The 27549-nt window shown below is 42.9% G+C and overlaps 2 protein-coding genes across 7 annotated transcripts in view; one reads left to right on the top strand and one right to left on the bottom strand.

Moving 5' to 3' along the window:
• LOC119932320 (SLX4 interacting protein) overlaps positions 1–1823 on the bottom strand; it is a 160261-nt gene extending 158438 nt beyond the window's left edge. The window contains 1 exon segment of the mRNA XM_038751438.1: positions 1719–1823. The gene's annotated coding sequence lies outside the window, so the exon portion shown is untranslated.
• Positions 1824–7634: 5811 nt separating this feature from the next.
• On the top strand, positions 7635–26914 carry MKKS (McKusick-Kaufman syndrome). Of its 6 annotated transcripts, XM_038751046.1 has the most exons (7): positions 7635–7838; positions 12913–13148; positions 15266–15460; positions 15740–17145; positions 21049–21224; positions 22471–22581; positions 24362–26914. In XM_038751046.1, exons 4-7 carry the CDS (start codon positions 16152–16154, stop codon positions 24800–24802), a joined length of 1722 nt encoding a protein of 573 aa, XP_038606974.1. In that variant the 5' UTR covers positions 7635–7838; positions 12913–13148; positions 15266–15460; positions 15740–16151; the 3' UTR covers positions 24803–26914. The 6 variants fall into 6 exon arrangements, with proteins under 6 accessions (XP_038606974.1, XP_038606976.1, XP_038606972.1 ...); XM_038751048.1 differs by lacking the exon at positions 15266–15460 and having other exon boundaries at positions 13011–13148; XM_038751044.1 differs by lacking the exon at positions 15266–15460.
• The last annotated feature ends 635 nt before the right edge of the window (positions 26915–27549 follow it).

Below are 27549 nucleotides of genomic sequence, written 5' to 3'. Positions count from 1 at the left end.
ATAAATAGAATAGATATGTACAAGTAGAATAGAGTAATAAATATGTACAAACATATATACAGGTGCTGTGGGGAAGGGAAGGAGGTAAGACGGGGGGATGGAGAGGGGGATGAGGGGGAGACAATCAATCAATGGTATTTATTGAGCGCTTACTGTGTGCAGAGAACTGTACTTCACCCTGTAACCTCCCCAGCGCTTAGAACAGTGCGCTGCACATAGTGAGAGCTTAATAAATGCCATCAATCAATCAATCAGTCGTATTTATTGAGCACTTACTGTGTGCAGAGCACTGTACTAAGCGCTTGGGAAGTACAAGTTGGCAACATATAGAGACAGTCCCTACCCAACGGTGGGCTCACAGTCTAAAAGGGGGAGACGGAGAACAAAACCAAACATACTAACAAAATAAAATAAATAGAATAGATAGGTACAAGTAGAATAGAGTAATAAATATGTACAAACATATATACATATATTCAGGTGTTGTGGGGAAGGGAAGGAGGTAAGACGGGGGGGATGGAGGGGGGACGAGGGGGAGACAATCAATCAATCAATGGTATTTACTGAGCGCTTACTGTGTGCAGAGCACTGTACTAAGCGCTTGGGAAGTACAAGTTGGCAACATATAGAGACAGTCCCTACCCAACAGTGGGCTCACAGTCTAGAAGGGGAAGACAGAGAACAAAACCAAACATATTAACAAAATTAAATAAATAGAATAGATAAGTACAAGTAGAATAGATATGTACTTAACTTCTCTGTGTCTCAGTTATCATCATCATCAATCATATTTATTGAGCGCTTACTGTGTGCAGAGCACTGTACTAAGCGCTTGGGAAGTACAAGTTGGCAACATATAGAGACAGTCCCTACCCAACAGTGGGCTCACAGTCTAAAAGGGGGAGACGGAGAACAAAACCAAACATACTAACAAAATAAAATAAATAGAATAGATATGTACAAGTAAAATAAATAGAGTAATAAATATGTGCAAACATATATACATATATACAGGTGCTGTGAGGAAGGGAAGGAGGTAAGATGGGGGGATGGAGAGGGGGATGAGGGGGAGACAATCAATCAATCAATCGTATTTATTGAGCGCTTACTGTGTGCAGAGCACTGTACTAAGCGCTTGGGAAGTACAAGCTGGCAACATATAGAGACAGTCCCTACCCAACAGTGGGCTCACAGTCTAGAAGGGGAAGACACAGAACAAAATCAAACATATTAACAAAATTAAATAAATAGAACAGATATGTACTTAACTTCTCTGTGTCTCAGTTCCCTCATCTGTAAAACGGGGATTAAGACTGTGAGCCCCCTGTGAGACAACCTGATCACCCTGTAACCTCCCCAGCGCTTAGAACAGTGCGTTGCACATAGTGAGAGCTTAATAAATGCCATCACTATTAATCCAGAGGATGTCTATTCTGCCTGATGCATCATTCTCAAAGGAGTTGGCAGAATCCTGCCCATCGTATACTAAGGCAAACCACGGTCTCCCTTGATCACATCCTTCCCGGTGAAATGGTAACAAACACACACGTGCGCTTCCCAAATAGGAAAACGGGATACACTATAACAGGGGCCGCGCTGCACCAAGCAGAGCTTTTATTTCGGATTAATCCCTAAAAACTGTGTTATGCCCTTTTCACCGACACTCATTCCGCCCTTGGATGCCGGGATGGAATTAAAAAAAAAAAAAAAAAAGAAACCTGATTTCCAAGTTCCCCGTTCGTTCCTCCCGATCCTCGTGTCTCTTCCTGGCCCCTCCCAGTACCAGCGTCCGCTCCCGGCCGGGATCTCCGCTTCTGCCCCAAACCAAGATGGCGCCCGCGACGTCACCGTTAAGATGGCGGCGAAGTTATCAGAAGCGGGGTCCTAGGGCGAGACCAGTTAGAGAGGAAAGCCGGAAGAGAACGGCGAAGCTGCTATGGGACTCTGTTTCCCAAACCTAAGATGGCGCCTAAGGCGCGTTGCCCTTCCCGAATCAAAGATGGCGGACACGGATTGGGACCCTGTTCTCTAGCCCCGATTGGCTGGAACCGAATACCACGTGACGGCCGGTTATACTACATCGTATTTACTGAGCGCTTACTGAATGCAGAGCACTGTACTAAGCGCTTATTTTAGTCAAGCGTCTGGGCTGAAGCTCGTTGTTGGGTAGGGACTGTCTCTATATGTTGCCGAATTGTACTTTCCAAGCGCTTAGTACAGTGTTCTGCAATCAATCAATCGTATTTATTGAGCGCGTACTGTGTGCAGAGCACTGTACTAAGCGCTTGGGAAGTACAAGTTGGCAACATATAGAGACAGTCCCTACCCAACAGTGGGCTCACAGTCTAAAAGACTCTGCACACAGTAAGCGCTCAATAAATACGATTGAATGAATGAATTGTACTTTCCAAGCGTTTAGTACAGTGCTCTGCACACAGTAGGCGCTCAATAAATACGATTGAATTGTATTGTGCGTATAGCTTTAAATCTATATGTTTTGACAATTTTGACACCTGTCCACATGTTTTGTTTTGTCGTCTGTCTCCCCCCTTCTAGACTGTGAGCCCGTTGTTGGGTAGGGACCGTCTCTATACGTTGCCGACTTGTACTTCCCAAGCGCTTAGTACGGGGCTCTGCACATAGTAAGCGCTCTATAAGTACGATCGAATGAATGATTGAATGTATAGAAGAACGCCCATAAAATCCAATCATAATAGGACAGAAACGCATCCCAGACTGAGCCCCTTCCTTCCTCTCCCCCTCGTCCCCCTCTCCATCCCCCCCATCTTACCTCCTTCCCTTCCCCACAGCACCTGTATATATGTATATATGTTTGTACATATTTTTTACTCTATTTATTTATTTTATTTGTACATATCTATTCTATTTTATTTTGTTAGTATGTTTGGTTTTGTTCTCTGTCTCCCCCTTTTAGACTGTGAGCCCACTGTTGGGTAGGGACTGTCTCTACATGTTGCCAATTTGTACTTCCCAAGCGCTTAGTACAGTGCTCTGCACATAGTAAGCGCTCAATAAATACGATTGATGATGATGATGATGATCTCAGACCCCCCATCCGCTCCGGGGTCCAAGAGCCCGCCAGCGAACAAAATAATAATAATAATAATAAAAAACATGTGAACTGCAGGATTTCCAAAGTACTAAAATTAGGAATTTTTTAAAAAGAATGTAAGTAAATTTGGGTTTATAGAGGTAATCTTTGAAGTAGAGAATAAAATGTTGGCATCCTCCAGTGCCCTACTCTGCCATCATTTAATTATCTCTGCAGGTTACGTCCTTACGCATCTCCTCCTTCCCCTCCCCACAGCACCTGTATATATGTTTGTATGTATTTGTTACTCTATTTTATTTGTACATATTTAGTCTATTTTATTTTTTTAATATGATTTGTTTTGTTCTCTGTCTCCTCCTTCTAGACTGTGAGCCCACTGTTGGGTAGGGACCGTCTCTATATGTTGCCCACTTGTACTTCCCAAGCGCTTAGTACAGTGCTCTGCACACAGTAAGCGCTCAATAAATACGATTGAATGAATGAATGTGCAAAGCACTGTTCTAAGCGCTGGGGGGATACAAGGTGAAGAACCTTAAAATATGAAAGCATCATCAGGGCAACAAACCGGGTGGTGACCCGGATCAGGATGGCTGCTGAGGTGCCGGAAGGGGCTAAAACCATGTTTTATTTTGAATATGAGATTTGTAAATCAGTGAATAAATAGATGAGAAAAGTGGGACGGAAGGGAAGACAGGAGCCAGCATCAGTAAAGATGGGGATTAATCAATCAGTCATATTTATTGAGCGCTTACTGCGTGCAGAGCACTGTAGTAAGCGCTTGGGAAGTACAAGTTGGCAACGCTATAGAGACGGTCCCTACCCAACAGTGGGCTCACAGTCTAGAAAGATTAGGCCTTCCCAGACTGAGCCCCCTCCTTCCTCTCTCTCTCCTCCCCCTCATCATCATCATCATCATCAATCGTATTTATTGAGCGCTTACTATGTGCAGAGCACTGTACTAAGCGCTTGGGAAGTACAAATTGGCAACATATAGAGACAGTCCCTACCCAACAGTGGGCTCACAGTCTAAAAGGGGGAGACAGAGAACAAAACCAAACATACTAACAAAATAAAATAAATAGAATAGCTATGTACAAGTGAAATAAATAAATAAATAAATAAATAGAGTAATAAATATGTACATACATATATACAGGTGCTGTGGGGAAGGGAAGGAGGTAAGATGGGGGGATGAAGAGGGAGACGAGGGGGAGAGGAAGGAAGGGGCTCAGTCTGGGAAGGCCTCCTGGAGGAGGTGAGCTCTCAGCAGGGCCCTTCCCCCTGTCTTTCCTCCTTCCCCTCCCCACAGCACCTGGATATATGTATATATGTTTGTACGGATTTATTACTCTATTTATTTTATTTGTACATATTTATTCTATTTATTTTATTTTGTTAATAAGTTTTGTTTTGTTGTCTGTCTCCCCCTTCTAGACAGTGAGCCCACTGTTGGGTAGGGGCCGTCTCTATATGTTGCCAACTTTTACTTCCCAAGCGCTTAGTACAGTGCTCTGCACACAGTAAGCGCTCAATAAATACGATTGAATAAATAAATGAATTAGGAGACTCAAGAGGGCCCGCTTGCAAGCAAATTTGCCGCGTTGCTGCGCATGCGCAGGTCCGGGGGGCGGCGGAGTGGATCTAGCCCCTCCGGGTTTTGCAGGGAGCCGGGGAGTTCATTCATTCATTCAATCGTATTTATTGAGCACTTACCTGTGTGCAGAGCACTGTACTAAGCGCTTGGGAAGTACAAGGCGGCAACAGAGAGAGGCGATCCCTACCCAACAACGGGATCACAGACTAGAAGGGGGAAACAGACAACAAAACAAGTAGACAGGTATCAAAACAAATAGAATTTTAGCTATATGCACATCATTAATAAAAGAGTAGTAAACATTCATTCAGTCGTATTTATTGAGCGCTTACTGTGTGCAGAGCACTGTACTAAGCGCTTGAGAAGCATTGTGGCTCAGTGGAAAGAGCACGGGCTTTGGAGTCAGAGGTAATGGGTTCGAATCCCAGCACTGCCACATGTCTGCTGTGACCTTGGGTAAGTCACTTAACTTCTCTGAGCCTCAGTTACCTCATCTGTAAAATGGGGATTAAGACTGTGAGCCCCACGCGGGACAACCTGATCACCATGTATTCCCCCCCCCCCAGTGCTTAGAACAGTGCTTTGCACATAGTAAGCGCTTAACAAATGCCAACATTATTATAAGTCGGCAACGGATAGAGACGGTCCCTACCCAACAACGGGCTGACAGTTTAGAAGGGGGAGACAGACAACAAAACAAAACATGTAGACAGGTGTCAAAACTGTCAGGATAAACAGAATTATAGCTATCTGCATATCATTAACAAAATTAATAGAGTAGTAAATATATACAAGTAAAATAGAGTAATAAAGATGCACAAATATATACAAGTGCTGTGGGGAGGGGAAGGAGGTAGGGCAGAGGGAGGACTGTGAGCCGGTCCTTCTAAACTGTCAGCCCGTTGTTGGGTAGGGACCGTCTCTATATTGTACTTCCCAAGGGCTTAGTACAATGCTCTGCACACAGTAAGTGCTCAATAAATACGATTGAATGAATGAGGAGAGGACAGGAGGCTCAGTGTGGGAAGGCCTCATGGAGGAGGTGAGCTCTCAGTAGGGCTTTGAAGGGAGGAAGAGAGCTAGCTTGGCGAGAGCCAAGTGTCTCATAATTAATTAATTCATTCATTCAATCGTATTTATTGAGCGCTTACTGTGTGCAGAGCACTGTACTAAGCGCTTGGGAAGTACAAGTTGGCAACATATAGAGACGGTCCCTACCCAATAGCGGGCTCACAGGCTGAGCCCCTTCCTTCCTCTCCCCTCCCCATCCCCCCGCCTTACCTCCTTCCCCTCCCCACAGCACCTGTATATATGTATATATGTTTGTACATATTTATTACTCTACTTGTACATATTTATTCTATTTATTTTATTTTGTTAATATGTTTTGTTTTGTTGTCTGTCTCCCCCTTCTAGACTGTGAGCCCGCTGTTGGGTAGGGACCGTCTCTATATGTTGCCAACTTGCACCTCCCAAGCGCTTAGTACAGTGCTCTGCACACAGTAAGCGCTCAATAAATACGATTGAATGAATGAATAGGGGGGGAGACAGACAACAAAACAAAACATATTAACAAAATAAAATAGAATAGTAAATATGTACAAGTAAAATAGAGTAATAAATGTGTACAAACAGGTATACAGGTGCTGTGGGGAGGGGAAGTAGAGCAAATCGGAGACTTAAATCTGTTTTTTCCCCTTGCATTCACTTAGCCAATTAATTACCCCTGAACATCCCCTAGGTTGGGAGGACTCCAATTTTTCTGCTCTGATCGGGAGCTATCAAGCTTACTCTCTTCCTCCCTTCAAGGCCCTACTAAGAGCTCACCTCTTCCAGGAGGCCTTTCAAGACTGAGCCCCTCCCTTCCTCTCCCCCTCATCCCCCTCTTCATCCCCCCATCTTGCCTCCTTCCCTTCCCCACAGCACCTGTGTATATGTATATATGTTTGTACATATTTATTACTCCATTTATTTATCTTACTTGTACATATCTATTTATTTTATTTTGTTAGTATTTTTGATTTTGTTCTCTGTCTCCCCCTTCCAGACTGTGAGCCCGCTGTTGGGTAGGGACTGTCTCTATGTGTTGCCGACTTGTACTTCCCAAGCGCTTAGTACAGTGCTCTGCACACAGTGAGCGCTCAATAAATACGATTGATGATGATGATGACCGTCTCTATATGTTGCCAACTTGTACTTCCCAAGCGCTTAGTATAGTGCTCTGCACACAGTAAGTGCTCAATAAATACGATTGAATGAATGAATGAATAGAAGGGGAAGACAGACAACAAAACAATACATATTAACAAAATAAAGTAGAATAGTAAATATGTACAAGTAAAATAAATACAGTAATAAATGTGTACAAACATATATACAGGTGCTGTGGGGAGGGGAAGTAGAGCAAATCGGAGACTTAAATCTGTTTTTTCCCCTTGCATTCACTTAGCCGATTAATTACCCCTGAACATCCCCTAGCTTGGGAGGACTCCAATTTTTCTGCTCTGATCGGGAGCTAGCAAGCTAGCTCTCTTCCTCCCTTCGAGGCCCTACTGAGAGCTCACCTCCTCCAGGAGGCCTTCCCAGACTGAGCCCCTTCCTTCCTCTCCATCTCCCCATCTTGCCTCCTTCCCTTCCCCACAGCACCTGTATATATGTGTGTACATATTTATTACTGTATATATTCATTTATTTTACTTGTACATATGTATTCTATTTATTTTATTGTGTTAGTATGTTTGGTTTTGTTCTCTGTCTCCCCCTTCTAGACTGCGAGCCCGCTGTTGGGTAGGGGCTGTCTCTATGTGTTACCGACTTGTACTTCCCAAGCGCTTAGTACAGTGCTCTGCACGCAGTAAGCGCTCAATAAATACGATTGATTGATTGATCACCCCCCCCCGCCCCAGCTACATCCAAAACCCGGATTCCGGATCTCCACTTGGACTCGCACTGGGCATGCGCAGTGCGGCCTGCGTCTGGGCGCTTTGGCCCTGCTGCTGTTCGTAGGTTGGAGCCGTGGGCCTGCAGCCCTGCAGGAGGAGGAGGAGGAGGAAAAAAAGAAGAAAAAGAAGAAGAAGGCCGAGGCCCAGTCCTCTTGCAAATTTCCATTTTAGTCTGTCTCGGTCCTGTGCAAGGAGGAAGCAAGAAACCCCTCCTTGTCCTACTCCCCAGGTCAGTGCAACCTTAAGGCCGCTTGACCTTGCGTGAGAGTCAACGGGCCTGGAAAGCAATAAAGTGTTTTGAGTTAATAATAATTATAATGGTGGTATTTGTTCATCGCTTACTATGTGATTATTATTACAGAGGTAGAGATTATTAGAGAAGCAGCGTGGCTCAGTGGAAAGAGCCTGGTCTTGGGAGTCAGAGGTCATGGGTCCAGCGCTTAGAACAGTGCTTTGCACATAGTAAACGCTTAATAAGTGCCATTATTATTATTATTATTAATCCCGACTCCACCACTTGTCTTCTGGGTGACCTTGGGCAAGTCACTTAACTTCTCTGAGCCTGTTACCTCATCTGTAAAATGGGGATTAAGACTGTGAGGGACAACCTGATCACCAGCGCTTAGAACATCATCATCATCATCAATCGTATTTATTGAGGGCTTACTATGTGCAGAGCACTGTACTAAGCGCTTGGGAAGTCCAAATTGGCAACATATAGAGACAGTCCCTACCCAACAGTGGGCTTACAGTCTAAAAGGGGGAGACAGAGAACAAAACCAAACATACTAACAAAATAAAATAAATAGAATAGATATGTACAAGTAAAATAAATAAATAGAGTAATAAATATGTACAAACATATATACATATATACAGGTGCTGTGGGGAAGGGAAGGAGGTAAGATGGGGGGATGGAGAGGGAGACGAGGGGGAGAGGAAGGAAGGGGCTCAGTCTGGGAAACATGCTTTGCACATAGTAAGCGCTTAACAAATATTATTATTATTGTTATTATTATGTGCCAAGCACTGTTCTAGATAGATACAAGGTGATCAGGTTGTCCCACGTGGGACTCACAGTCTTAATCCCCCATTTTACAGATGAGGTAACTGAGGCATCGAGAAGTGAAGTGACTTGCCCAAAGTCATACAGCTGACAAGTGGTGGAGTCGGGATTAGAACCCACGACCTCTGACTCCCAAGCCCTTGCTCTTTCCAGTAAACCATGCTGCTTCTTGTAAAGTTATCTTCTAAACAGCCCAAATGTGCAGCAGCTGGAAAAGAGGAAAAGAAAGGGTGAGGGGATGTGTGTGTGTGGATGGGCGGTAAGTGATGTAAAAAGCCCTCCTAAAATAATTTTGATTCCCCTCACCACCCCCTTTATTAGATTTCACCTCTTTGGGGCTCACAGGGTAGGAGACAGGACATAATAATAACAATAATAGTAATAGTATTTGTTAAGTGCTTATTAAGAAGCAGCATGGCTTAGTGGCAAGAGCACGGGCTTGGGAGTCGGAGGACGTGAGTTCTAGTCCCGACTCCGCCGCTTGTCTGCAGTGTGACCTTGGGCCAGTCACTTCACTTCCCTGTGCCTCGATTACTTCCTCTGTAAAATGGGGATTAAGACTGAGCCCCTCTTGGGACAACCTGATTACCTTGTATTTACCACAGCACTTAGAGAGTGCTTGGCGCATAGCAAGTGCTGAACAAATACCATAATAATAATTATTATTATTATTAATAATGATGGTATTTGTTTCCGGGCACTTTACTAAGCACTGGGGTGGATACAAGCAAATCGGGAGATATTGAATCCCTATTCTACAGGTGAAGAAACCGAGATACCGAAAAGTTAGTGACTGACCCAAGGTCACACAGCATACAAATGGTGGAACAGGAATTCGGACCCAGGTTTCCTGACTCCAGGTCCTGTGCATTTTCTGTTAAGCTACGCTGCTTCTCAGCTTTGCATAGGGTTGCAGCAGGACTTTGCTTCCTGCTCACTTTGGTCGTGGTGGTAGTAGTAGTCAAGATACTTATTGAGTGCTCTCAATGCAGTGCCCCACAGTATAAGCACTTGGGAAAGTAAAACAGAAGATTGAGACCCGTTCGTTATCAGTCAATCAATGGCATTTATTGAGCACTTACTGTGTGCAAAGCACTGTCCTAAACGCTTGGGAGAGTGCAGTATATTAGAGCTGGTAGACATGTTCTCTGTCCACAACAAACTTACAGTCTAGAGAGGGAGACAGGCATTAATTTAAATAAATTATGGATGCATACATAAGGGGCTGTGGGGCTGAGAGAGGGGTGAATAAAGTGTAATTCCAAGGACAAAGGTGACCCAGAAGGGAGTGATTGTAGGTGTCAAGTACCTTTCACTCTAACTGGGGAAACACATGAAAATAAAAATAGGGTAATAATGAAAAGTTGATTATGCATGTACATGAGTGTTGGCAGAGGGAATAAATATGTGACAGAGGCAGCTGATGGGTTGAAATGCTGAATTTTGGGGAGTTAGAGAAGGCTTGTTGGAGGAGGAGGGATTTGATGAGGGTTTTGAAGGGGAGGAGAGCTGTGGTCTGTTAGTGCTTAGTATGTATGATACCCTGCACACAGTATATGCTCAATAAGTACTACTGATGGATTGTTGAATAAACTGGGAGAGAATTCCAGATTGGAACAGCAGGAGCGAGGGGACCAAGGCTGGAGAGTTACAGTTGAAGATGGCTGATCTGTTGGGGGAGAGCCTTGAAGTTGATCCTGTAGTGTTTTTGCTTGATGTGGAGGGAAACGGCGAAGCCATTAGTGGGTTTGGAGGACAGTGAAGCCTGCAGTACACAATGTGTAGTTCAGATGGGAGGAAATAGAGGCTGGAGGCAGAGAGACCGTAGTATCCCTTGTCATTCATGTATTGCTGTTTTTAGTGTGTCAGAGGACCTGGGCTCTAATTCTGGCTCTGCAAACTGCTTCCTGTGTGACCTTGGGCAAGTCACTTAACTTCTCTGTGCCTCAGTTTCCCTAACTGTCAAATGGGGATTCAATACCTGTTCTCCCTCCTACTTAGACTGGGAGTCCCTTGAGGGCCAGGGATTATGGCTAACCTAATTAACTTGTATCTTCCCCAGTGCTTAGAACAGTGCTTGACACATACTATGCTCTAAACAGATACCATAATATTTATAAGCCAAGTGTCTCTCATTCTGGCCCAGGCATTCATATCCTAGCTTGACTATTACTCTATCGGCCTCTTCACTGGGCTTCCAGCCTCCAGCCTCTCCTCTCTCCAGTCTGTCTTCAATCTGTTGCTAGAACTGTCTTTCTGAATTGTCTATGTTCATCTGTCCTTTCCTCAAAAACCTCCAATGACTACCATTGCTCTTGGCATCAAACAAAACTCCTGACCATTGGCTTTAAAGGTCTGCACTAACACTCCCTCATACTGATCCACTCTTATCCAAATACACCCCAACTTTTACTCTTTATTCTCTCAAGTTCACCTCACTGTGCCTCATTCTAGACTCCCCCCCCAACTCACACCCTTTCTCCTCCATTCTCTGGTACATCCATCAGATCACAGGGAATGTATCTATTTATTGTTGTGTTGTACTTTCCCAAGTGCTTAGTACAATGCTATGCACACGGTAAGTGCTCAATAAATATGATTGAATGAATGAGTGAATTACAGCTCTCCTCATCTTTATAGCCTTTCTGAAATCTTATCTCCTCCAGGAAACTCTGATTAATTTTTCTGCTCTCTAAATCACATTCTGAGATGTTAAGTTTCCTAGGGGGCAACGATCATGTCTTCCAACTCGGTTATATTCTTCCAAGCACTTAGCACAATGTTCTGCACACAGTAAGTGTTCATTAAATCAAGTATTCATTGAGTGAACATAGCCCGTTTGCACCATTCTCTTTGCACTTTTGAACATGGAGTTCTGCATACTCTGAGCACTTTTTCCTATTTATAAGTTATTTTATGTGCATCTCCCATAAGATTTTTATGCTCCTTGTGGGCAGGGGTTGTGACTTCTGTTGTACGTCCAACTGCCTAGTTTACTGTTCTGCACACAGTAGGCACTCAGTAAGTACAGTTGATTGATTGATACCCAGGTATCCGTGTACGGTGACGCATGACCCTAATCCTGATACTGGCTACTGCTGCGTTTTTTTAATGCCAAACCTTTTACAATAGGAGCTGATCCAATAGCAAAGTCCTTTTCCAGGGACTCCTGAACAGCTTTTAATCAGTAACAATTTACTGTTGCTTATGCAGGGAGCAACGTTGAGGTGACTGGCGTCCCATCTCATCACCAAGCCTATGAGCCTCCCGTCTGTGGAATTCTCTGGTCTCTAACCAGAAGGTTCATTAATCACCGTATCATAAGGCAAGTAGGAACTTTGAGCCCCTCTGCCTTTCTAGGCCAGAGTGCACACAAACCATTCAAAAAGGTATTTTTTTCCCTCGTCCCTGAAAGTCTCAGAGGTGAATCCCCAGCTAAATCAAAGACTTTATATGCCAAGAGCTCCTGTTTAAGCCATTCTGTTTTTCATTTAACCTCTTTGGACATGATGATGGAGTGATAGCTGCCTTAGCACCTGTACAAAATCCTTTCTTAAATGAACTTCACACAAGTTAAGAACATCCTTATCCTTTAGCCTTTCTGTAATAATATACTTTCCCAAGCATTTAGTACAGTGCTCTGCACACTGTAAGTGCTCAATTAATATCATTGGTTGATTGGTTTGAACTAATTCAGACTGCTTTATCTGTTTTTACTACTATCTTCTTGATTCTCCCTCCCCACTTTCTAAGTTCTCAAGTTCTCCACATTTTAGTGGTCCCAAGGTAAATATAGTGCTCGAATAAAGGCATGGCAATTTTGAGTACAGTGAGCAGATTCATTTGTAGTCTTTTGTGTTCAAGGTGCATCTGAATCTATTCATTTACCTCTACCAACAGACCTGCGCAGTTCAAAGGAATGGAATAATTATAGCATGTAAATAAAACACTCTTTTTTCTTCTTTTTTTTTTTAAAGAAAGTTTCCTACCCTTACACTGTAATTTCCTGGGATATATAGTAATTAATGCCCCTCTTCTAAGATTCTTAAACCAAGGTTATTTTTTAAGTGTGCCAAATCAAACTTCCTGCTGCTTTTTAGATTTCGTATTTTGTTATGTTAATTAGAAGTTTGTCATCCTTGGGTTGAGAATGCTTAACTGTAGTTATAGTTTGCTTTGTGTGGTTACCAAAAGTAATTTTGGAGATATTATTTAAAATTATTAACTTTTTACATAGGTACAGTTGATGCCAAAGTACTATGAATCTTAAAACCATTTGGAGAGACTACAAAGTTCTGATTGTTATGGTGCCTTCTATTGGGCTGATACATTTAGGGTGGCATAGCATCAAGAACAGTCCAGTTTTCCAAGTACCAAACCAGGACACGATTCCGGAACCTGCGATTGTGACCCATGTGACACAGCAGGAAGCTTCAAAAAAAGCAAAGTAGAAAATCAGGCAGCATCATAAAGGTAGGTGGTAATAATAACAATAATGATGGCATTTAAGTACTCACTATGTGCAAAGCACTGTTCTAAGTCCTGGGGAGGATACAAGGTGATCAGGTTGTCCCTCGTGGGGCTCACAGTCTCCATCCCTATTTTACAGATGAGGTAACTGAGGCACAGAGAAGTGAAGTGACTCACCCAGAGTCACCCAGCTGATAAGCGGCAGAGCCGGGATTTGAACCCATGACCTCTGACTCCCAAGCCCTTGCTCTTTCCACTGAGCCATGCTGTAGGTGTCTGGTTTAGACTAAATGACCAGAAAATGATAGCCTCTGGCTTTCAGAAATCGCACAGATTTCCTGAAGGAAAGCATTGTACCCAAGTGATAGCTGTTTTGAACATTAAGCCCAGGAAATATCAAGTACTTGCCTATTAGCTATAGACTGTAAGACTGTAAGCTCCGTGTGGGCAGGGAGTGTGTCTATCAACTCTCTTGAATTGCACTCTCCTAAGTGCTTAGTACAGTGCTCTGCACTTATTAAGTGTTTAATAAATACGATCGGTTGATGGATAGGTCCATCTTTGTCTCCTCTTTTTGCAAATGGGAATCTCGAAGCAGGGAGAAGTTCACTTTGCCCAATGGCTGTGTCTGCAAGAGGAAGGTAGCTTTTATGAAAGGAAAATTCATGTAGAAAAATTGGAGGTATTTTGCCTGAATCTGTCAGGGACCAATCTAACACAGTGAGGACTCTCCCAGATAGACAGGGGTGGCATTTGTGGAGCCAGAAGATAGAGCGCCCTATCAATAGCACCAGACAAACCTTGATGGTGAGGTGTCCCGTACTCTCGTCCTGCCAGTCATCGAGTGCAGCGAGCCAGCAGGAAGGTAAGAATGCAGCTCATTATGATGCAAGCACATGCCAGATTGTTTTGTTTAGAGGAGTGACCCATTTATGGTCTAGGTGACTACAGCTTAGTGCACATCCCAGGGCCTTAGTGCCATAAGCCAGGAGGAGATGTGCCTGGTAGTGCCACAGTCTTCCCACCCACTTCAGCCAGCTGGTTTTTCAGGATTCCTTTGGCAAGGGGCTCCACCTAGCCAAAGTCCCTAGGTGTTTCTCTGTTTTGAAGCCGTCAATGTGCAAGTCCCCAGTGGGCAGAGCCACCAAGTTGCTCTCCTAATTCCCTGCCTTGTGCTTTTTTCACTAGGCCTATAACAAGGCTACAAAGCCACAGATTATTAAACTCACCTAGTTTATCACCTCCTGGCCTGGCTCGGGTTTGGCAGCACTGGCCACAGGTGCCACTAGAAGATCAAAGGGAGAAGTGAATAGAGAGATGAGAAATGAAGCAGCATTTTCTAGTGGAGAGAGAATGGACCTGAGAGTCTTAGGGACCTGGGTTCTAATTCTGGCTCTGCCATTTGTCTGCGGCGTGACCTTGGGCAAGTCGCTTAACATCTGTCTGCTTCAGTTACCCCATCTGTAAAGAACAGTGCTTGGCATATAGTAAGCACTTAACAAATGCTATCATTATTATTATTATTAAAATGGGGGATTAAGACTGTGAGCCTCAGGTGGGACAGGGATTGTGTCTAACCTGATTAGCTTTCCATTAGGCCTTACTGTTTCTTTGTCTTTTATCCAGCTGTTCACACTTATTCTGGGCTTCTGCACATCCATTTTTGCTCCTCTGCTTACCCTACTGTGTGGCCTGTCCGTCCAGTTTTCCAATGCCTAAGAGTACACCTTGGTAGATAACCAGGTATTTGGATGGAACATTAACTCTTTCCAATAATTAAAAGAACCATTTAATGCAGCATTACACACATTGTGCATACACTGCTGCAGGATGCTATATGGGCCAGGGTCTGAAAGAAGTAATGCTTAACTTACTAAGAGGATGTAAACTTGGGCATTGGGAAAATTGGTCCCACTGGTGATGGCCCAAAATAGTTAATGCCCTCAAAAAGTTTCTGGAAGCTAAAAAGTAGTTTCCTGAATATGGGGCTTTCTTTGCTAACTTTGGAGCATCAATCAGGTCTTTTCGTTTTTCTCACATGGTTTATTAAATGGTAGAGAGCATGCCTCAGTCATTTTTGACACAATTTGCAAGTGTAATGAGCTCATGTTTTATTTCAGCTTCTTTGTGTTTTTGATGATTTTGAGTGTGAGATCAGAAAGATTATGAGATCAAAGATCAAGCCAGATCCTATGACGGGTGTGCCACCTAGCCCACTATTGGCAACTTACAGCTATTATTAATTGAAGATTTTAACAAGTGGCTCTGGAAAGACCTCAAAATGGAAATTCAGGATGTGATATTTATGTACATATGTAAGTACAGATTGCCTATTAGCGAGTTCTTAGAAGAAAGGAAGGAAGCTATCCAGTTTTCTGGATCATTCCTGGGAGGGAGTTGTGTAAATGCACTCACTTCTTAGATCTTCAGATCTCAAATGAAGGTTAATATTATGGGCAGCATGTATAAATTCAGCAGATCCAGGTTCATTGCTATTTTTTTAAGGAGAATCAGAATGATAAAGAGAACTTCTTAATTTGTGTGAAACTTTAAAAAGCTGTACTAACCTATTTGTTTTGTTTCTTTCATTATAGATAGAATTTTGATTCTTTTACATCAAAAGAAATGAAGAAAAGCAGTTGGATAAGAAGAAACTGGCTCCTTGTGGCTGGGTTATCTTTCATAGGGGTCCATCTTGGTACATACATTATACAGATAACAGCCAAAAATTCTGCTAAATCTGTCTTAGAAACTAAACAAAAGAGCCTTGAAGAATGAAGCGATCCGATTCTCGAAGTCGCCCACTTGTCATTCTTACAGTAAGATGTGCCAGGCTTTTCAAAACCTGAACCTGTCTAACCGCATGGGTCCGTGATGACATATTGTAATTTTGCTTCCTGAAAAGTAACTGTATTAAATTAAGAACGTGTGTTAAAATGCAATAAATCCAAGAGTTCGATGAACAAAATAAAAATTGTGTCTCTACAACTTGTAGGTTGAAATAAGATGGCTCGCCTAGAAGCAAAAAAGCCTTCATTGTGCACCAGCGTACAGCTCACTAAAGACGCTGTTAGTCAGTCCCTGTCTGTACTAAGAGGAATTGTAGCATCTTGTTATGGCCCCTGTGGGCGACTGAAACAACTGCACAATGGCGTTGGAGGGTGTGTCTGTACAACTTCTCAGTCGTGTGCCATATTGGGTAGACTTTCTGTCACCCACCCAGTACTAAAGATCCTGACCACCTCGGTGCAGAATCATTTAACCCGCTTCAGTGACTGTGGCTTATTTACAGCCATTCTTTGCTGCAACCTGGTTGAGCGTTGTCAGAAAATAAACTTAGCTCCCCGAACTGTCATTGAAGCAAATAAACATCTTTTGAGCCTCTGCGTAGAGTACCTCACATCTGAGGTCTGTGCCTGTCGAATCCCAGTTGACTTTAGCAGAACGAGAACTCTCCTTCAGTTGGTGCGAAGTATATTAACAAGTAAGCCGGCCTGCATGCTGACTGTAAGAGAAGTAGATCATATCGGGGCGTTGATTCTAAGAGCCTTTTTGCTTACTGTTCCGCAAAATGCTGAAGGTGGTGGTATCTTGGGGAAGAGCGTAATTGTCCCTTTAAAGGGTCACAGAGTTATGGATTCTACTGTATTACCTGGACTGCTTATTGAAATCATGCCGGAATTTCAGTTGATGAGGATGTTTCCTGACAAAACGTTGCCCGTGCGTACCCAAAAGATGGCACTCTTCTGTGTTTCCATGGCTGGAGACCTTCCTGATGCCGGAGAAGGAACTGTGGTGATCAGTTGTGATGTGTCCCTGGAAACCGCAGCCCTGGATCAGTTGCTTATCTTAGGGAAACAGCTGATTAATGACCAAGTCGATCTTGTGGTGTGCCAGAAAGTTATCCACCCATCTTTGAAACAGTACCTCAATCGGCATCATATCATTGCCATAGACAGAGTCGGACTGGCTTTGATGGAGCCGTTGGCTCAAATGGCAGGTAATAATCTCGGTTTTTCCCCATCGGTGGTATATCGGTGGTATACACATTGAATACAAAGGACAACTGTATATAATTAATGCTATTGAGCACTTTTTGTAGGCCGAGCACTGTACTAAGCACTTGGGAAAATACAAGAGAGTTGGTAGACGTATCCCCTGCCCATAATGAGTTTCAGTCTAGAGGCCACATTTAGAATGTATAATCTCTGATTACCTTATTGTTTTATACTTTGTTCTGAGCCGACAGCTATTTACGTCATGTTTAGTGGATATGGCTCTTTGGTAAAATTCAGGAGATCCCACTTGACAACGTCAGACAGTCTTTGAATAGTTCCTTCTCAGCTTCATTTAAATGATTCAGACTAGCTGGGTCAGAACATTTTGTGTTGAATGTAAAAATTAATTTCAAATGATAGCAAAATAAAAGATTGGTGCAGTCCAGCCTTCCGGTAGACGGAAGAACAGGTTGAGGCATATAATGGAGAAGCTCTTCACGCAGTATGACAAAATGTTCCAGTGCACTCTTAAGGCGTTCTTAGAAAATGCAGTGTAATGACATTGCTCCTTCTGATTCTTTGAGTCAATAGCAGATAGGATATTAGGTTGTAGTCTCATATTTTTTGCGGGTTTAGAAAAAAAGGAATGGACTAGTCTAGTACCGAAAAAGGGCATGAACAAAATGAGATTGGGTGTGTTGTGTTGCTGTCTTCCACTCTTGTTTCCTTCAACCCAAGATCTCTAGCTTAGTCATTTTTCCATGATTCTTTATTCCTGTCATCCTCCCTCAGCACTTCCTGGGAGTGGAAATATACCTAGGCCTTACCATTTGGGGTGGAAGAGGAATTTCCAACTTCACACCCCGGGGTCTAGAAGCTGCAGAAGCGCTTAGTACAGTGCTCTGCACACAGTAAGCGCTCAGTAAGTACGATTGAATGAATGAATAATAATTATGGCATCTGTTAAGTTCTTACTATGTGCCAAGCACTGTTCTAAGCACAGGGGGGATATTCTATTTACTATTCTCTTTATTTTGTTAATGATGTGCATCTAGCTTTACTTCTCTTTATTCTGATGACTTGACACCTGTCCACATGCTTTGTTTTGTTGCCTGTCTCCCCCCCTCTAGACTGTGAGCCCGCTGTTGGGTAGGGACCGTCTCTATATATTGCCAACTTGTACTTTCCAAGCGCTTAGTACAGTGCTCTGCACACAGTAAGCGCTCCATAAATACGATTGATTGAATGCAGTAATAGACTCGGGGCAGGAGTCAGAAGTTGTCCAAGCCATCCTGGCCAGGAGCACAGGAGGCCGCAAGGCAAAATGCACTCTCAAGCCTCCTAATTGCAGGGAGAGCTGCATTTCACCACTGCTAGGTAATTTTGATGGTTCTGTCTGCCTGGGCCCAAACCACCAACCTACAGTGATCTCAAACTGTGGGGAGGCTTCCAGGTCCCAGTGACTTCATTAACGACTTGAATCTGGTTTGGATCTGGCCTTGGGACTCCAGTCCCCTCACATGATCCAAGGCAGGTTATCTCCTTTATTCGGGTACCTCCATGGGACAGTGACTTTTCTGGAGCCTACTGGGTTTCCAACAGTTGTGACTGACTTTGTATTGATTTTCAGCCATCAAACGCCCAAGTCTTAATCGGAGACATCATGGCTTAGTGGAAACAGCATGGGCCTGGAGGCAGAGGATTTTAGTTCTAACCCTTATTGTGTATGTGGGCTTGGGCAAGTCACCACTTCTGGGTGCCTCAGTTTCCTTGTCTGTAAAACGGGGATTAAATACCCATTCTCCATCCTTTTTAGACTGTGTCTGACGTGACTACTTTGTATCTTGCTTAGGGTTAGGACAATACGTAGTACATAGTAGGTGCTTAACAAATACCAGATTTATTATTATTGTTATTGTGTATCCTCTGAGACAATCAACAGTGTTTCATTCAATTGTATTTATTGAGCACTTACTGTGTGCAGAGCACTGTACTAAGCTCTATGGATGTCTACTGAGTGCAGAGCACAGTACTAAGTCAGCTGTGTGACTTTGGGCAAGTCACTTCTCTGGGCCTCAGTTACCTCACCTGTAAAATGGGGATTAAGCTGTGAGCCCCACATGGGACAACCTGATCACCTTGTAAACTCCCCAGCGCTTAGAACAGGGCTTTCCACATAGTAAGTGCTTAATAAATGCCATCATTATTATTATTATTACTAAGTGTTTGGGAGAGTACGATAGAGGAAAAAGACAAGGCCCTTGCCCTCACGGAGTCAAAACTACTTGGAAGTTTCCTGGAACTGCTCCACATAAATGAGATCTGTATCAGAAGGTAAGGAGAAGCAGTGTATCCTAGTGGGTAGAGCATGGGCCTAGGAGTTGGAAGGACCTGTGTTCTAATCCCAGCCCTGCCACTTGTCCGCTGTGTGACCTTGGTTAAGTCACTTGTCTTTCCCTGTGTTACCTCATCTGTAAAATGGGGATTAATCAATTAATCAATGGTATTTATCGAGCACTTCCTATGTGTAGAGCACTGTAACTAAGTGCTTGGGAAAGTACAATGCAACAGAATTGATAGACATGTTCCCTGCCTGTAATGAGCTTAGAGTATAGAGGGGGTGACTCACACTGACTATGTCCAACCTGATTAGCTTGTAAGAATAGTAAGGATGGTATTTGTTAAGGGCTTACTTTGTGCTGTAGTGAGCGCTGGGGTGGATTACAAGCAAATCGGGTTGGACACAGTCCCTGTCCCATGTGGGGCTCACAGTCTCAATCCCCATTTTTACAGATGAGGTAACTGAGGCACAGAGAATAATAATAATAAGTAAAGTGACTTGCCCAAGATCATATAGAAGACAAGAGGCAGAACTGGGATAAGAACCTTCTGTCTCCCAGGCCTGTGCCCGATCCACTATGCCATGCTACTTCTCTGGGAAGCAGCGCTTAGTACAGCGCCTGACATGTAGTAAGTGCTTAACAAATACCAACAGCATTTGGTAGCAGCAATGGTAGGTTGAAATGGGACCCCTGGGGTGTCCCAGTCTTAGCCGTGCTGCATGAGCAGCAGCTGGCCGATCAATTGCACATTAGCTGGCCAGACTGGCCAGTTACCATGCAACCAAAGGTTGGGACAGTCACTGCAGTGCAGCACATCAGCTTGATACCCAGTCTTCTGTTTTGCTGAGCCCACCAGTCACTGGGGACATTACCAAGCCTCTAGACCATTTTCCTTTCCTTGTATTGAGTGACGGCAGGTCTAGCTTTTAAGTGAAAACTATATCCCTTGTTTTCTCATTTTCAGTGCAAAATGGATTCCTTGTTTTCTAATTTTCACTGCCTTATTGTTCCCAACTTCACTCATAGAATTTTGAATTACATTCTCTCCTGTGTACTTAAAAGCACATTGAATTACTTGAAATATGTAGATTGAGGAAACACTGAAGACGGTTCAGCGCTCGGAAATGTCTAGTTTCTAGTTCTGAGTTCTATCTTGCCTCTTTTTTGTTCTTATTTTATCCTACATCCTGCATGGTCATATTAGGTAATTAAATCAGTATCTTTGACAGGGCTGTGTGTTTTTAAGAGCATTCTGATTAAGTTTTAATAGCAGTTTTATCTCCAAAGTGCCATGAAGTTAAGAAAAGGGGGGAATTAAATGGAAAAGATGGTGGAAAATAGTCTGCTTTTTATTGGGAAATGTCCTCCAATTTGAATTTAATGTTTATTTTTGATAGCCTACTGCATACAGCTCAGTTTCCTAGTATTAAGCTGTTTTTTCTTTACATTTCAAAGCTTTTTTAATTTATCTTTTAAATTCTTAGTCTGTAGAGACAAAGCTTTGAAGCTATAAAATGTACTGAAGTATGAAATATAATTAAAATATTTCATTTCTGATTTTAGGTGCACAGCCTATCGGCTCCCTAGATTCTGTGTCTCCTGCTAGTTATGGCAATGTGAAGGATCTGTGCTTTGCGAACTTTGGTTCCAAACACTTCTTGCATCTAATTCCAAATGATGACACTGTCTGCAGTTTGATACTCTGCAATAGAAATGAAACTGCATGGGAGGAACTAAAGGTAGGTAATAGAATGTCCTGGTTGGGCAAAACTCAGCAAAATTTAGGTGTGATGAGATGGGGTGGGGAGAGGGAGTCTCTGGAGCGGGCCAGAGGTGGCCTTCTGATGTTTCAGTTCATTGGAATTAGACCCTTCCCAGCCATTAGCGTCTCCTCTTTGACAAGGCCACTGTTGTTTTCGCAAGACGTCTGTAGCAGCAACAAAGCATTCTTCATTATTCTTCACTCCCAGCATGATAGCTGGCAGCAGTGGGAGCAGAAGTGCTTTCCCAGGCTCACGGTACACAGCTGTCACCTATTTCTCCAAGCATTTCTAACATGTGCGGTTTCTAAGACTAGGCCAGATCCTGGACAGCGTTGCTTGGAATACATAACTCTTGGGGCCTAGCCCTCACTGCGACTTCCTCAGGGCTCCTACAGTCTCCCCAGTCTTTGACACACAGCCTGTTTTAGCTGTAGCTACAGTGAGTGAGCCTCAATCAGTCAATTAATCAGTCGTATTCATTGAGGGCTTACTGCCTGCAGTGCACTGTATAAAGTGCTTGGGAGATTGCAGTATAACAAGGTTGCTAGACCCTTTTCCTGCCCACAGTGAGCTTACAGTCTAGATACCAAATATCCTGATTTTCATTTCCACTAAGGGCATAGGATTTTCTCAATAGGAGACTGAATTTGCTGGTTTTTTCATTCATCATCATCATCATCAATCGTATTTATTGAGCGCTTACTATGTGCAGAGCACTGTACTAAGCGCTTGGGAAGTACAAATTGGCAACATATAGAGACAGTCCCTACCCAACAGTGGGCTCACAGTCTAAAAGGGGGAGACAGAGAACAAAACCAAACATACTAACAAAATAAAATAAATAGAATAGATATGTACAAATAAAATAAATAAATAAATAAATAAATAAATAAATTCACCTAGTCATAAGGTAGTACTGCTACAGTCAGCCTTCTTCCTAGCCCATGTGTCTGGTAGTATAGAGGTGGGAGCTTATAGCCTATAAGAAATCCGTTTCAGAAAGACTCTTCACCAAAAAACATTTGACATTTCTTGCTCTCTACAGTATTTCAGTGTCTACAGAATTTCAGTTACATCCACACTTTGTGTCACACTGAGCACAGATGTAGCTGGCCCAGATTTAAAATGCGCTTTGGGGGACCCATGCTCCTTGCTATGAAAGCACACTTTCTCTGGTCTGAGTTGTGTTAGGTTCTGACATTTACGAACGTGTCTCTTTCAGCTTGCTTGTCAGACGGCACAACATGTCTTACAACTAACTATCAAGCAACCTTTGGCTTTGTTAGGAGGTGGCTGTACTGAAACTCACTTGGCCACCTTTATAAGGCATAAGGTACGTACTGCGTTTGAAACTCTATATTGAGATCAGGAGTGTGTAAACTTCTTTTCTTTGAGGGCCAGATAAGAGCTACAAACATGCACAGGCTGAGGGCAAAACTGAGAACAAACAGTTACCTCCAGATAATAGGACGGATGAGAAAGTACAGTGGTTCTATCCTTAAATTAGTACCCACCCATTGGTGCCAACTTTCTATTTTGAGCATGTGGGTTACAAGGGGGCAGGAATTTTAGGTGCGATGGAGTCTGGGAGGGAATAGACTCCAAAGACCTAAAGGAACTCTAGACTGTAAGCCCATAATAATAGTAATTATGACAGTATTTGTTAAATTCTTCCTATGTGCCAGGCACTGAACTAAGTACTGGGGTAGATACTAGCAAATTGAGTTGGACCCAGTCCCCGTCCCACATGGAACTCAGTCTCAATCCCCATTTTGCAGATGAGGTAACTGAGGCACAGAGAAGTACAGTGACTCACCCAAGGTCACATGGAAGACAAGGCAGAGCCAGGATTAGAACCCATGACCTTCTGACTCCCTTGCTCTTGGAGTGGGTAGGCCCTTGCTCTACCCACTACACCATGCTACTTCTCATGGACAGGGAACGTGTCTCCCAATTTGGATATATTGTACTCTCCCAAGCGCTTGGTACAGTGCTCTGCACACAGTAAGCGCTCAAAAAATATGATTGATTGATAATCCAGAGGGGTGCCATTTTTGGGTCTTTTTAGCTTTAACTGGGAACTCCCAGGCCTTGTTAGGGGTCTGGGTTGAACAAGTCTTGGGGGGTCGAGCTCAAATAGCTGTGGGACTGACTACTCCCCTCACCTCTGTGGTGATGAATTTCCATGTGACCAATTGTGTGACCGATGTGACCACTTGTACTCTTCTTGGTTCAACGTCAGAATGCTGCAATAATTTTATGGGACTAAAGTAACATTGCCAAAAGCTCCACCTCTATTCTTCATCCTCCCTTTCTCCACTTGGCCTGTGGTCTGGCGGATTTAAAAGGAAAAGGGAGTTGTAAGTAGTAGCAGGCTCAAGAGGCCAGGTGTTCTTCTCTGGGTGAAAAATTGTCATGGCTTAGTGGAAAGAGCATGGGTTTGGGAGTCAGAGGTCGTGGGTTCAAATCCCGTCTCCGCCATTTATCAGCTGTGTGACTTTGGACAAGTCACAACTTCTCTATGTCTCAGTTACCCCCTCTGTAAAATGGGGATTAAGACTGTGAGCCCTTCGTGGGACAACCTGATTACCCTGTATCTACCCCAGCGCTTAGAACAGTGCTTGGCACATAGTAAGAGCTTAACAAATACCATCATTATTATTATTATGTGTCCTTCATTCAAAATTCTTTAATCACTTGACACCACCAGGAGAAGATCAGCTTTGGAAAAATTAGAGAAATTGTTGTAAGGTTTATCTAGGTACAAAATTAATACCTTGTACCTACCTACCTACTGAGCTCCTTGTGGGCAGAGAATGTGACTCTTCTTTGTTCTTTACTTCCCAAGGGCTTAGTACAGTTAATTGCATCCAGTGAGGGCTCAGTAAATGCTTTCCCTACTACTGCTAGTGAAAAATTAGAATTTTTTCAAAAGTGCTCAGCTTCTGTTGCATGTTCCCCAACTCCTAGTACAGAATTGTGCACACAAAAGGTGCTCAGTAAATGCTCCAGATGATGATAATGATTTATATAAAGCTTATATAGTCACCAGACCATTTTTTTATTATTTGCTAACCCAGGTTTTTATCTACTATGATTTTATTACTCTATAGAGCCGCAGTGTGCCTGACAGCGTTCTCGAAGCCAGTGACTGTTCTCGGATAGAATATCAGTTAGTTGCTGATGCTTTTTGCAATTCCCTGGAGTCTGTCGCTCGTGCTCTGGAGCACGATGAGGGTGAAATTCTCACCGATGTAGAGTATGGACACTGTTGGTCTGTTCAACCAGGTTCTCCAGCTAATGTTGATTGGGCAGAGTTGGTTTCCAGATGTGGTTGCGGAACATACAGTAACCGGGAAAAACTCAACTGGCGCAACTTACGTAGTCCTTCTCATCCTTTATCTCCCCCAAACTGCCCTAGCCAGCAGGCTTTAGACTCTGTCGACCAACTGACTTTGGACTGCTTTGCTGCAAAGCTTAATGGTCTTCAAGTCGCTGTGGAAACAGCCTGTCTGATTTCGGATCTTGCATATGTCGTTGAAGATAAAAATTAAAATTAATTTCTGAATTTTTTAAATTCAAAAATATCGATCATACTTAGTCACAGCCTAATTTTGCATTTCTTTTTACATAGAGCCTACATGAACTTAAAAGTTCTGCCTGTTTCCCAGCAGTTAATACTGTGCCCTGATACAGTAGTTTCTTGCTAAAAGCCATTGATTGATTTATCAGGGACAGAAGATTGGGCTTAGATGGATAAAAGTGTCAAATAGAACAGAGTATGAATATCTGACAATTCTTGTTAAATGTGGTTTAGGAACCATATGCTTTGTTTCGATCTGCACAGATGTAACTTGAATTTGTTTATTTGAGGGATTTATTTTTCTAAGATTGTGAAATAATAGAGGAAAGGTTTGTTTCACCATAAGCAATGGGGATATTTTCTGTTCATCAGAAAGTATTAAAACATTTAAAGTATAAATTTGCATTCAGAATTACCCCAAGCCCCCTAGTAAGGGCCGTTCAGTTTGAACAGTATTTAACTTCTTCACTTCTTTAGACTGTGAGCCCACTGTTGGGTAGGGACTGTCTCTATATGTTGCCAACTTGTACTTCCCAAGCGCTTAGTACAGTGCTCTGCACACAGTAAACACTCAATAAATATGATTGATTGATTGATATGGAAAAAAATGAGATGCCATAGCTGTGCCTGCGACCAGCATCAGGACCAGATCTGGTTGCCTCCATGAAATACTTCTTTCCCCATCCCAGATGTTTCTCCATGTTTGGACTGGCTTTTTGGAAAATCTGTCAAATGGGTGGACAAGGGGAAAAGAGTAGCTTGTGTAGTAGCAAAAAGTGAGGCTCTGAATAGATTAGACAAAGGCAAAACAAAACAAAGACTTAGAATTTGTAGACAAAGAAGGAAAAGTGACTGGGAGACTGGCATAGAGACAGAAAGGATGTTGAGATAGGGTTTGCCAACAGGGCTTCAAAAGAAAGCTTGGAGAAAAGAAAACGTACAAAAAGAGAGATGACTATAAAAATGGTAGGGAAGTTTAATTCTGGTTCACTCAGCAAGAAAGGGAGCTCTGATTACGGGCATGTTCTTGAAGCAGAAGCACTGATGCTTCACAAAGAACTTTAAACAAGAGGAGTTGGACTTCACAGTGATTGCTAGATGGACTAAATGATATGGTGGGCTTCAGCTGACTACCAGTTGGGAGAAAGCCTCAGTTCCAGTTTCTGGGTTAAAGTTTAAGGACACATTTATGTAACTGTGGAAACTGACAGTTTGACTAAAGTTGATGAAACCAGGCTGAAATTCAAGATGCTTCTTTCCAAAACTCTAATGGCCCAGGAAGAAATTTTGGCTTCAGGCTCCAGATGCATTTGGAGCAATGCACCTGGTCATCCCGTGCCTCCCTTAATGTCAATTGAGAAATTGACCAAGCCTTAGAGGTTTCCTGAATATTGCTCCAGAGTTGTACCTGTGTACTCTCAGAATCCAACAGGGGATTAGATGTATAATATACATATATTTTATATATAAAATATATTCTATATTGTAAAGTGTTTTTTTAAATAATTTGTCATGAGTGGAAAATTAGTGGAAAGAACTTCCACAAAAAACAATTTTTGTTCTCAATAGAGCACCCTCTCATTGTAATGAGGATTAACTACAAGGTGGAAGCAAAAATGTGGCAATTGTCAAACACCCTATGGTCCAGGGTATTTTATGGACACTAAGTAAGAAGTATTGGTGTCATTTGTTACAATCAATTCTAGTATTCTATGAAATCAGAGAAACACTATTTGAACGCAGGAGAAAATCAGCATTAAAGATGTTGTGTATTGACTGATGAAAGTTGGGAGGGAATTCCATTTGCCACTACTGCACATCCCTTTCAAAAAGGATTCTGGGAGAATCCATCACAGAAGAAGTAGGCAAAGGGATAAATGATAATCAATCAATGGTATTTATTAAGTGTTTACTGTGTGCAGAGCACTGTACTAAGAGCTTGGGAGAGCACAATACAACAAAGTTGGTAGCACGTTCTCTGACCACATTGAGCTTTCAATCTCGAGGGTGTGTTCTATTCTGTTATCTAAATACGGAGACTCTAAAGCCAGGGGAAATAAACTTCTAAAATGAAAACACAAAATCTATACTTTGTAATTGCTCTTTTTATGGATGCTTTCCCCGTTAGCCCTACACCCTGTTTTCCTGAACTCATCGATGCCGTTTTCCTCACTTAGCTTAGACAGTCAAAATTCTATGTCTTTCTAAGAGAACGAGAGATATAAAGATGGAAAAACATGGACCACCAGTTTCCTGATTGGGCATGCCAGAAGCACCATCAGGAGCTGTGGAAGGAAAGCAGGTACCCTTCACCTTCTTTTTCATTCTTCCCTGAACCTAGGCTTTTGTCTGCTTGGAGCAGAGAATTAGCCTCCAGGAAACCAACCCTGCCACCCACAATCCTCCACTCAAGCCTGCATTCTGACTGTCTTGAGGGGGAACCGGACAGTCAGCAGTACACTCCCGAAATATAATCAGGCCGGAGCCCATGCCTGCTAGCCCAGATATATCCGTTTATTGTTATATTGTACTCTCCCAAGCACTTAATACATTGTTTTGCACACAGAAATTGCTCAATAAATATGTTGGAATGCATGAAACTAAAGCCCACATCTTCCTCACTCTGGGAGTGCAGGTCCTCAGTGTAGATTCCGCAACTGCCAGCTCAGGGGGTGAAACATTCTTTCACCTCATAGTAGCCTGCAAAGTTAATGAAAG

The sequence above is a fragment of the Tachyglossus aculeatus genome, chromosome 9 (assembly GCF_015852505.1).
Source record: "Tachyglossus aculeatus isolate mTacAcu1 chromosome 9, mTacAcu1.pri, whole genome shotgun sequence".
NCBI classification, from domain to species: Eukaryota; Metazoa; Chordata; class Mammalia; order Monotremata; family Tachyglossidae; genus Tachyglossus; species Tachyglossus aculeatus.
Note: the sequence above shows the minus strand (reverse complement) of the source record. Positions and strands in the feature narration are given on the sequence as shown.